The sequence below is a fragment of the Colletotrichum aenigma genome, assembly GCF_013390185.1.
Source record: "Colletotrichum aenigma strain Cg56 chromosome Unknown KSG_Cg56_contig06, whole genome shotgun sequence".
Classification (NCBI taxonomy): Eukaryota; Fungi; Ascomycota; class Sordariomycetes; order Glomerellales; family Glomerellaceae; genus Colletotrichum; species Colletotrichum aenigma.
The window spans coordinates 2,105,103-2,116,863 of record NW_023500912.1 but is presented as its reverse complement, the minus strand read 5'-3'; the positions used below and the strand labels follow the sequence as shown (position 1 = coordinate 2,116,863).

Sequence of the window (11,761 nt, the reverse complement as noted above, 5' to 3'; positions counted from 1 at the left end):
TGTTAGTGCAGCAGGTCACAAGACTGCCTTTTGACTTCCTCTGCAGATGTCGCCCATCCCATGCTTCTGCGTCGGTGCCATACTGTGTCACATAAACCCAACTCTACCTTACCTTCGTAGTTGACCCAAACCCCCTCATTCAACTGGTCCACATACATCTGAAAGCAATCCGTACATCCCCCCGTCTGCACCAGGACCAGGCCATCTCACCATTGACTTGTATGACATCAAGATGCCATCAGACAACTACAATTTCGTCGACGAATTCCAAAAGCTCTTCGTTTCCAAACAAAAGCCAGCTCCTGAGCCCATCACCGACAACATGAAAGCAATAATTCAGAGCTACCCTCCTCTGGGTCAGTTCACCCAGGTCTCGACCGGGCAACTGACGGTGACGGCTGTTCTCGAGATACCTGCTTCGCGTGCAGACGAGCCATGGGAAGTTGCTTTATGGCAGTCCAGCGATGGAGGCGAATGGGCGGAGGTGGCCTTGCGTCGTATTGCTGATGATAGCCCGACGACTTTGCAGGCAATTCCAGACCACGTCCGCCGCTTCTTCTTCTCTGCCTCTCTTTCAGTCAACAAGACGCTTCAATTCACGCTGAAGTTCAGACACTCGGATGCCGACTCATGGCGATGGACCCGTGATGAGCTTGGTGTTGGTGACGGCAACGTCGTCGTGAGCACGGCCCCAGTGCTTCAAAGCGTCTCGGAACGTCTCGAAGACATTGTGACAGGCTTCAATCCTGCATGGAATGTGAAATCTCTCATGAGCCAGTGTCCTGGTACTCGTCTATGGTCACTAGAAACCGGCATCGACGCTGTTGATAGCGATGAGTCCAAGCTTGCTAAGATCTCGTTGGGTATGCCATGGGGAAGCTTCCAGAGGTAAGCCCAGGTCATTAGCCGCTGCATATCCTGAGATCCACCAGATAGCTGTATCATACGGTCAGCGGCTGGGTTGTACATTTTCCAGGACACTAACGGGGACAGATGGTTTGCTCTCGTTCGTATTTGGAGTCCCTGGCTAGCCCCCCGCCATGGCAAGACCTCGTTTCATCTCGACAAAGACGCTGTGCTATGCTCATTCCTGAATTCTGAGGGCAAGCATCTCGTATTCCTCGCCGTGAGCGGGGTCAACAATGTGCTATCTGTTTTCCGTCATGATGATGCTGGGCAGATATCCGTTCAAGTGAGTTTGAATCTCGTGAGCTGACATTGCGGTCTCTGATTGACATTGATAGGCTCGTAACGACGGATCTTCGTCAGAGAACGCAAAGATCCTCGTTGCCATTGGTGACAACTTCGAGAGCGCGAATGCTGCAGTAATGTACCAGGCGAGACACTATGTTATTACAGAGAAGAAAGCCAGCAATGAGTTGCAGGCCGAGATGAAAGCCATCGAAGAAGGCGTCAAGCCGGAGTGGATGGAGAACTGGTATGACGGACTCGGCTTCTGTAAGTGAAATCCACCGCATAACCCTGGAGGCATTTAGCTGATGTGGCTGTCTAGGTACATGGAACGCGCTTGGGCAGCGTCTCACAGACGAGAAGGTGTTCGACGCTGTTGACAAACTGGCCAAGAACAACATCAAGGTTACCAGTCTCATCATCGACGACAACTGGCAGACCATCGATTACAGAGGCCACGGCCAATTCCAACATGGTTGGTGTGAGTTTGAGGCCGAGCCGAAGGCTTTCCCAAAGGGTCTGAAAGCAACGGTTGCCCACATTCGAGAGAAGCATCCTCATATCCAGCACATTGCTGTGTGGCATGCCCTACTAGGTGAGATACTTCAAAGCATGTACGGTTGGCAGGACTAATTTCCAAGGTTACTGGGCGGGTATTTCTCCGGATGGCAAGATTGCCAAGGAATACAAGACGGTTGAGATCGTTCGAGAAGATGCTGAGCGACGGAACCTACCTCTTGGTGGCAAGATGACTGTTGTAGCCAAAGAGGACGTCGACAAGTTCTACAATGACTTCTACAAATTCCTCGTCGATTGCGGCATCGATGGTGTCAAGACAGATGCCCAGTTCATGACAGACACATGGGTCTCAGCCACCGCCCGTCGCGAGCTCATTGATGCCTATCTAGATGCATGGACGATATCCTCACTACGCCACTTTAGCATTAAAGCCATATCTTGCATGTCGCAAACACCGCAAATCCTATTCTACAACCAGCTTCCTCGGAACAAGCCCGCGATTCTCTGCCGAAATTCGGACGACTTCTTCCCTGAGATCCCAGCCTCACACCCTTGGCACGTATGGACCAACGCTCACAACAGCTTACTCACGCAGCACCTGAACATTCTACCAGACTGGGATATGTTCCAGACCGTACACGACTACTCTGGCTTCCATGCTGCAGCGCGATGCGTCAGTGGCGGGCCGATCTATATCACCGACGTCCCGGGACGGCACAACTTGGATCTCATCAAGCAAATGACAGGGTTGACGATCCGTGGAAAGACCGTCATCTTCCGTCCCAGCGTCATAGGGAAGACCATCGATCCGTACACTGGATACGACGATGATGGCCTGTTGAAGATCGGTTGTTACCACGGCAAAGCCGTGACGGGCACTCCCATTCTGGGCGTTTTCAATATCTCGGCCCGATCCTTGACAGAGATCATCCCCCTCAGCTCCTTCGCTGGCGTTCTGCCTTCCATGCGCTACGTCGTTCGTGCCCACTCGTCTGGAAAAGTCAGCTCGCCTGTCACCCCGGGCACACCAGCTTCTGCTCTCACCACTTCGGTGGACGTACGAGGATATGAGATATTCACCGCGTACCCCCTTTCCAGCTTTGACAGCGAGTCAAAGGGCAAAGTATGGACTGCCAACTTGGGCCTCGTGGGGAAGATGACAGGAGCAGCGGCGATAGTCAACAGTGATTTCTTGCTGCGACACGACGGCAAGGTTGAGCTCAAAACCCGTCTCAAAGCATTGGGCATTCTTGGTAAGTCCCTGAGCTTCCCTGAAGGAGGGCTTAAGCTTAACATCATGACCAGGTCTGTACATCTCTAAATTGCCGGAGCTTACCATCCACGACGATTTCCTCGTCACCATCCAAAACTCGGTCATCCCTGTCAGCGCGGTGTCTATTTGCAAGAATGATGAAAAGGTACTGGAGATTGATATCGAGAAGGCTTGGGAGGAGATGGGCTTGCACCCAGGGTGGAGCAATGAGGTTGAGATGACTGTCACTTTCGCCATTGACCACGAGCAGGTGGAGGACTAACTAGAAACGGCCTCCATGTCATCATCCATAACATTGAAATAGATGGATCTCATTCAAATTGCATGAACGGTCATTTTAATCTTCACCATGCTCACCTGGCCCTCACGCCATCAAACGGGTGGCCTCCAGCTCACTTTCTGACCTTCTCGTGCGGCTGCAAGTCCAACAACTTCGCCTCCCATGACAGGGTCGCGGGGATCTCCTCCTCCAAGCTCTTGTCTCTGCCCTCCCATCCAAGGTACTTGCGCGCCCTCTCGGCCTTGCTCTTCGAGTTGAGGCCCCAGCTGTTATTCGACACCCCCTCCGACTGCAGCGCCTCCTTCATCGTAGCCTGCTTGGTCAGCGGCGCCGGCAGATACCCCTGCTTGTACGCCTCCTCCGCGATCCACCGCGCGACCTCGCTCCAGACGTGGTTGCCGCTTTCGACGAAGTAGTACGCCCGGGGCCCAAACACCTCCGGGTCAGCATTCTTTCCAGCGTCCTGCGTCGCGTCGGCGAGCGTCACGAAGAAGGCCGAGAGGTCGTGCACATGCACATTGTTCCACTCCGTCTTACCCGGCGCGATGATCGGCGCGAAGCCCTTCTCGAGCGTGGCTTTGGCGAGGGCGGGGACCTGGATGGAGCGCTGGTTGACGGGCCCGCGGCCCTGGCCGTAGATTGTGGGCGGGGAGACGATGGCGGTGCGGACGGCGGGGGAGGAGTTCGCGGCGAGGACGATCTTGTCGACGTTGCGGTGGATGGCCTCGTCGGGGAGGCTGAGCAGGCGGTCGATGTCGCGGATGTCGTGGTAGTCTTGCTCCGGGAGGGGGGCCTCGCCGTAGCGTTCGTGCTTTTGGTCGTACTGTCGGCCCCTTGCGTGTTAGATAAGACGACGGGACGGAAGGGATATTGTTCGTACCCATTGCAGAATTCCCGTGCCCGAGACGTGAAGCCAGAAGCCGGGCTTCTCCGCAGTGTGGCCCTCGGCGAGACCCTTCGCGATGGCTTGCGCTGAGGGAACGTCGTCCGCAGAGTCGGCGGTGTCTGAGAGAGGGCAGTCAACATTCAGTACATCAAAATTGCAGATACTGTATTCTCCATGTAAACTTCACGGAACAGGACACAAGACGTACGGACAACAATGTCGGCGGCAGCGGCCTCCTTCTCAATGACGTCCGAGTCGGTCAGGGTGCCGACCACGATGCGAACATTGGCGTTCGGATAGGCCTTCTTCACAGGCGCTGCGCGCTCCTCAGAGCGGACGAGGAGCGCATACTCGTAGTCCGGGTGCTTCTCACAGAGGGCATGGAAGGCGTCGCCTCCGATGTAGCCTGTGTGAGTGTGTAAGTCGAGAACCCGCCTGTGTCAAGCGAGGAGAGCGTTTGGTACCTGTCACGCCGGTGCTGTGATGTAAGGTTAATTAGTCACGATTGTTTCCTAAGCCGACATGTGACCGACTCACAGGAAAATCTTGAGGGTCATTTTGTTGAATTGTTCGTGGGATTTGCTGATTTGTGTGAATGAGACGCTTGGCACTCATGAGCGATGAACGTGTTGGGCGTCGTGTTTGTTATATGAAAGTCAACCCCGCATCGCCTATCATTGTGAAGGGGTGTTTACCAGCTCATCGACGCTTAATAATTACACTGCAGCCGCCCGAATTACGAAACCCAAACAGCTGTCTAAATCCGGGGATGTATTCGACAATTTCCCAAGTAGATCCCCCTCTTCTGACACCAAGCTCCCTGAGGAAGGGTAGTGAGCTAGAGGTGGGGTATCTAACGTGAATCGAGGGGCAGGGCGCGGCGGGTGACATCATGGCCATCACGTCTTCGCGGGGTCCTCGCCATATGTGGCATGTTTGTGTTGCACTGTCCTGTAGATCCGGGTTGACGATCCGTTTGTCATGTCCCACTTGTTCCCGGTGAAAGGAGTTAGTGTCGGAAATAAAATGAATTCTGCATAGAGCTGGCTTGTTGGCTGAACATCAGTATTTTATCAATATTTGACGATCGTGTTGGATGACTTGGGTGAGCCTGGAGGCGGAAAGCACCCAGGTAAGTAAGACATCAGCTTCAGGGCATGCGGGCATGGCCAAGCAAAGACCATCTGTAGATTAAACAGCAATAGCTGGTAGGAGAGGATTGACAAGCGACCAGAGTGAATGTATCCGAAGTGAGAAAAGTGAGGGCTAGGGATGCAAGTTGGATACCAGCAGAGAAGACATATATGAGGGACCACAGGGAATATAGTCATCATGGTACGGGAAAACGATGTAGTCTCTTCCTTTAGTATAACTCTTGCTGAATAACACTACCTACTTCACGACAGCTGATCGGTCCTAAAAACCCCTTAACTCGAATAAGGGATCAAGCGGTCCTGAGAACGTGTCTCGATGACTGAGCCATCGCGTCAGCTCTAGAATATATTCGATCAGAGAACATCGAAATATTGGTGGTTTTTAAGCAGTTCCCACCACTGTATGTGGCGCATAGCGAGAACTAATCGATGATGATACCTATATCCAAGGGAGCTAAAGGAGCATGTATCGTCCTTTAGAACTCACATCAAAAACAGCTTATGGTAAGTTGCAGAAATTTAAATTCAGAACACAAGGTACGCAGTGTCGTGTCTGATGGTGTAGATCTGCTTAGCACTTGGATCTCTACGCAAGATCTTGCACCGTCTTTCGTTGGTGTGAGCCGATGAAAGTCGGTGACCTCCACTCACATGCAATAGCCAGCCCCCATACTTCGGCGTGTCTAAGACATGCAGCATTGGATGACCGTTGGGAGTCACTGCTTACAATGACGAAAAGCCTGGGTAGACCTGCTCTCATGCTGAAATTGGTATTTTGTTTTCATCGCGTTTTGAGTTGTTAAGAACCCAGATTACGCACATCGACTCGGAAAGTGAGCCGATATCTTTGATAAATCTCATAACCTCTATGAATGGCGTCTCTTCAATCAGTGTGCCTTCCGACTTTTATTTTAAGTGTTCCTAAACGCCAGCGCGATATCTGCTGTCGCGCATTGTTCTCCTTGTGGAAAGGAGTCGAAAAAGAAGTCAAGTCTCATGCAGGGTTGTTGGGGAAGAATCGTGTCTCGGCAGGTTGAGGCCCCTCATTTGGCGCCGACAAGGAGAATGTTCCAAATGGGTGATTATGTACGTTGATGGGCTTTTCTCTCATGTTGCGTGCCAGAACTGAGATGTGAGACGTTGTCGGCCGCCGGGCCTCGGGAGATAGGTCGGTCGATGGGGACTTATATCGGGGCCGATGCCGGGGGTCCGAAGATCGAGGGTGATTCGATCATGCGTCCTCGAGGAGGATGACGGTCTTGGTGTCGCCGAGCTTCTCACGTCCGTTGAGACCGGGGATTTCCAGGATGAAGAGGTAGCCAACGATCTCGCCGCCGAGCTGCTTGACGAGGTCTGCCGCCGCCTTTGCGGAGCCGCCTGGTGGGTGGTGTTAGTGGGGCCACTTGCGAAATCGATGGAGGGGCAATTCTGCGGCCCGCCGCATGTCGCAAAACTCACCAGTAGCGATGATGTCGTCGACAACCAAGACCTTCTGGCCCGGCTTGATGGCATCTTGCTGCATCTGGAAGAAATCGGAGCCGTACTCCTTCTGGTACTCGGCGGTGACGCACGGGCCGGGCAGCTTGCCCTGCTTGCGCACCGGGGCGAAACCGGTGCCGAGACGGAGGGCCAGGCCGGGTCCGAAGAGGAAGCCGCGGGCGTCGAGGCCGACAACAACGTCGGGAATCTGCTGGCCAAAGGCCTCCTTGACCTGGAGCTCGAGGACGGAGCCGAGGGTCTCGTGGACGGAGGGGTCGAGGAAGAGGGGCATGATATCGACGAAGTCGATGCCCTTGATGGGGAAGTCGGCGAAGTGACGCAGGGCGCTCTGGAGCTTTACCTTCCCACCGGCGAGTTCGGGGGAGGCGGCGGCGGCGGAGGAGGGCTGTCGTCCCTGGGCATCTTGAGAGGCGTTGGTGTTTGAGGCGGGCAGGTCGGCGGTTCCTCGGACGGGATGGGCGGCCAGAGGGTTAATTGGTGCCGGCGAGGCGTCGTTAGACAGAGGAATCTGTTCAGAGGACATGTTGAAGAGAAAGAGAGGAGAAGAGGAGGGAGATAAAGGTAGGTCTCCGGGCGGGCTGGTAATGATATGTGCAGGTACAGACAGTATCTAGGTTGGCAGAGAGAAAATTTTGGGGTCGGATCCCGGAGTGAGTGAAAGGAGGGGTGTGGGACGCGACAAATGGCGGGCAGGTAGAACAGGCACGGCAGGTCGTAGAGCTACGGCCAAGGCCAAGGTTGGCAACCCAAGTGCGGATGGGCCAGGTGTTTAGGTCACAACCTGGAAAGTCGAGGTACGGGAAGTTTGTATTGTGTGTGCTACAGCTACCGAGTACTTGCCACCAGAGTCAACAGGAGGGTAAGGTACCTACCTGCGCATTCATTGCCTTGCGCTGCCTGCCTGCCTACCTACTTACCTTCCTTACCTAGTAGGTAGGTACCTTGCTGAGGTGCCGTTGCGTGGGACAGGCCGAACCAGAAAGGTGTGTGTGCGGTTAGAATTGAGGTGTGTGAGAAAAGACTCATCAGACTGTGGACTGAAAATCGGAGGCTAGTCCAGCTCGGTTCGCCGGGATTAGGGGAGGAGGGTGGAGGGTGAGACAAGGCAAGGAAGAGTACCTTAGGTGTAGGTCGGTACTGTGCTGTAGGAAAAGACGAAGGAAAAGCACGAAAGCAGGCTGGCAGATGGCGCGCAGAAGGGGCGTGCCGGGTGGTGGTTGTCCAGGATCATGAAGGGACGGGTAGACGAGACGAGGGAGACCAAAAAAAAAAAAAAAAAAAAAAAAAAAAAAAAAAAGGGTTGTGAGAGTGAACGCGCGCCATCGATTAGAGGAGTGGAGAGTTGTGATACGGGTAGGGTGTCACTACGGCGGTACGTGTGGTTCAAAGTGGGCAAAAGAGCCAGCCATGACGGGACCTGGGCATGAGCATTGGCATTGGCGCCTCCGATGACAGAGACGACGGGATGGTTCCAAGCAAGGCCTGCCTCATTGTTTGTTGCAAGATAGGGAAGAACTCTCTTCGCGGGCTATTATTCCCAAGGTAGATAAGGCCAGCGGTAATTTTGTTTCTTCCGCTGTCTCTTCCCTGCAACGGGCCCATCCATCCCTCTCTCGGATACTCTTTCGGATACCTCCTGTATCTTGCCGATGTTGGGCGATAACAACCTGTCCGTCCCCAAGGAACAAAACGTGCTCAAGCATTATTTCTCCGACCAGAAGACCGCCGAGCCATCAGTGACGGGCAACGACGGCAGCTCTCGCATGTTCCGCTCCTCTTCCTCTGCGCCGTCGAAACTCGCCTCGCACGATATGGGTATCTGCTTGTAATAGCAAATGGTAAGCCAGCTCTGGCGCAGCTGGGATGGCATGGTATGGCATGGCACAGCATAGTAGGTAGCATGGCAAGGCACGGCTTGCTTGTATCTCTCTCTGCCTCTCTGCCCCTCCAACGCGACATCGACCCCTCCATCGGCGAACGGACTGCACCAGGGAGCAAAGAGGCACTACCCCACTGTGCCACCATCTCCGAGAGACCCAGACCGGGGTGCAAGCTGCTGTGTTTCTGTCTCACGCACATCAGGCAGCTCAGCACCAGCATGAACATGAGATGGAAGCACGGCTTCTGAGCTGTTGCATGTTGCCGGGCAGGAAATGACGACGAGATCAACGTCAACTGCATTGCACCGCACCGCTTCCCATCTTGCGGCGGTCTAAGTCTTTGCAACCGCCCCCCGTTTCTCTTACCCAAGAATCCCGGAGTAAGGTGCCTTACCTTCTTCCTTGCCTGGAGGTCCTTCGACCAACCGGAAAACTCGATGGGGCCGCTACGTGCGTGCTATTCAGACCATTAACACATCCTCCTACATGCCATTATCCCTCCTCTCCGCACCTCTCTAGAACGCCACTCGTTCCTGTTTTGCTTCTAGATGCATTCAGCCCATGCACCTCCCTGTCCTTTCGGGGCCTTTTACGGGGACAGCGAAGCAGACCGGGACCCCTGGACCTGCTTGCTCGCTCGCTCTGGGCGGCGGCCAGCCCAAGATACCATCGCTCAACCACAGCTTCTGCAACGAGCCTATCAATTTCTGAGGATGCTGCGTTCTGTCAACCTGCTCAATAAATGGCTCTACGGCCTGCCACGGTTGCTTTGTCGGACCAGCATGTCCATATCCAGCAAAGCTCAAACTCAAGGTCAAACCGGAACTCAAAGACCCACTTCAGCAACAAACACTTAACAGCGCTGTGTCAGCCAGGGTCCTTACACCTGCCCTACTTACCGATCTCTGCCTGTCCCTACGCACTCCAGGCCTGGTCTGCATCGTCAGCTCTGATGTTTAAGGGTCCTTTTCCATACGGTGTCTGACTTCCACCGTGGTATTCGATCAATAATCATATTACACCCCACTCATCCCGTCGAAACGTCTCATCCTCCCCGTCCATACTCCTTGGACCATCAAAGTCTAGAGCAACGGGCGAACCACCATCGCATCATCCTGCCATCACTTCGCATTGAGTCACGACCAGGGCGTTTGTCGAATCAGAGGTCAATACCGCTCATGAACGGCCTCGCAACCCCCGCGCCTCGACACGAACGGACCCATGTCCGACGGGATTTCCTCCTTCACCCGGCGGTGCCTACGCTGCTCATCCGTCACTTCTCAACGGTATCAATCACAAAGTACTCATCCCACCACCACACCACATTTTAGTCGATGAACTACCCAACCAAGCACTCAGCTCACAAAGAGGCCCTGGTGAACCGATATCTCAGCCAAGGTGCCTGGATCTTCAGACAATACGGATCCCCCAAGACGGGCAAGCTGCAACGGCATCTCTTCGGTGCCCCCATATTTCAAGTTCCATCCGAATCCTCTGCGTCCATTTTATCCGATCATTTCCAAGCACCATCCCGGAACTGCCACTGGACCTGGAACCGCCTTACCTGAAGGTGTCTATTTCTAGCTGACGACGTATGGGTCTCCGACTGACAACGTAGGGTTTAGGCCACGTTCTGTCAGCCTTTTGCCAGACACTCATCCATCTTCCCGGATCAAGCTTGGGAAAGCTTGTGAACAGTGTGCATGGTCGATCCGGTCTGGATCGCAACAGCCGCCCCGTCCGTCACAGCCACGCAGCGAGTTACTCTGTAACGAACCTCGTTCACGTCAAAACCGCTTCAACGCATCAGATACGCCGTCCGGACATTGTTCCGCCACAGGCATTCAATTCTGATAATGGCGCTAGGCAGTGGTGATCCAAGCCAGTAAGCAAGGTCCTACACAACCGCAATGCCTCGCTATCTACAAATGCACGCCGTGCTTTCACGGCCATCCGCTGGCGGCCCGGAAGCCATTCCGCCAGACTCACTTTGAAGCAGTGCTACCCTTGGCCACTGCGCTGAGTGGCTGAGGGTATCACCTCTTTGTCATCGAATTCACCACTGGGCCCGTTCAAGCTGTGGACGAGACGCGGCATCTCCACCGGTCGGTCGGTCGCATTTGAGGCGTCCCGTACGTAGCTAGGTACTGTGCTACAAGTCCTCAACTGCCTGTCACTGTGTGTATCCCTGGGCGGCTCGGACGGAGATGCTAACCGTCGTAACCCTGCCGTCCTTTGACATGCAACCTTCTGTTCTCGGGGGCTCCTGAACTCATCCGCCAGCTCCAGAATCCTAGACATAAAACAGACTGCGAGATGCCCGTACGATTGCCTTTCCCAATGAAACAAAAGGCTCTGCTCGGTCAGCCGGCAGTCATCAGGAAGGCTACCTGCTACAGCACGACATCTCTGGGACCGAGCCAAACCTTCAATACGTTTGTTTCCTGCTCGCCCGGCACCCCTGCACTCGCCCACACGCCGGGCAGCCTCCATGGACGAGAGACCCCGACTCACTCACATGCCCGGAGGGACCAGCAGCAACATCAAGATCTGTTGCATTAGCGGCCTTTTTTTTTCACAACGTTCCGATACAAGGTCGAGGCGGTCCCCGTTCGGCACTACGACTTGCGCAACCGGGGCTTTCCGTTACGACCTTGGTAAACATTCCGCAGCTAGAAGGTGTTTAATACAAGTCAGCATGCCTCAGTAAGAAGAAGATGCCTTGCCTCCGGCGCCGCTAGCACGCAAGTCGCCGTAAATGAGTCAGTTTGGATGACCTACAGACGCCGTAGTCTGTAGGTCCCGTACCGTAGTGCGCGCAAACCGCGTCCCTTCTTCACCGCCTCCTCCCACCCGGCCTCGGCGCCATTGGCTGGGCAGGTGCACGACTTTGGGGGGGAGGCATGCTGTTATTCGATATGCAAATGTGGCTAACTATATGCTGACGTTGCTCAAGCTTCGAAAACGACGCGCCACTACTACCAGAGAGAGAGAGGACGAAAACCAGATCTTGTTCGTGCCAGTTGGCAATTGATGGCCCGTCCCTTCCTAGGAGGCACTTTAGCTCACTGCAACTCA

General features: G+C 54.4%; 3 protein-coding genes across 3 annotated transcripts; 1 reads left to right on the top strand and 2 right to left on the bottom strand.

Annotated features, from left to right (window-relative positions):
- Window positions 1-232: 232 nt before the first annotated feature.
- On the top strand, window positions 233-3,245 carry RFS6 (putative galactinol--sucrose galactosyltransferase 6; the record flags this gene model as incomplete). Its single annotated transcript, XM_037324859.1, has 6 exons — window positions 233-888; window positions 994-1,192; window positions 1,245-1,458; window positions 1,514-1,786; window positions 1,833-2,963; window positions 3,016-3,245. The coding sequence occupies 6 exons, from the start codon at window positions 233-235 to the stop codon at window positions 3,243-3,245; spliced, it is 2,703 nt and encodes a 900-aa protein (XP_037177266.1).
- Window positions 3,246-3,375: 130 nt separating this feature from the next.
- CGCA056_v009611 (Uncharacterized protein) lies at window positions 3,376-4,706 on the bottom strand (the record flags this gene model as incomplete). Its single annotated transcript, XM_037324858.1, has 5 exons — window positions 3,376-4,086; window positions 4,144-4,268; window positions 4,358-4,555; window positions 4,614-4,627; window positions 4,687-4,706. The coding sequence occupies 5 exons, from the start codon at window positions 4,704-4,706 to the stop codon at window positions 3,376-3,378; spliced, it is 1,068 nt and encodes a 355-aa protein (XP_037177262.1).
- Window positions 4,707-6,534: 1,828 nt separating this feature from the next.
- On the bottom strand, window positions 6,535-7,326 carry APT1 (Adenine phosphoribosyltransferase; the record flags this gene model as incomplete). The annotated part of the gene is made up of 2 exons (XM_037324857.1): window positions 6,535-6,680; window positions 6,762-7,326. 2 exons carry the CDS (start codon window positions 7,324-7,326, stop codon window positions 6,535-6,537), a joined length of 711 nt encoding a protein of 236 aa, XP_037177263.1.
- Window positions 7,327-11,761: the final 4,435 nt, after the last annotated feature.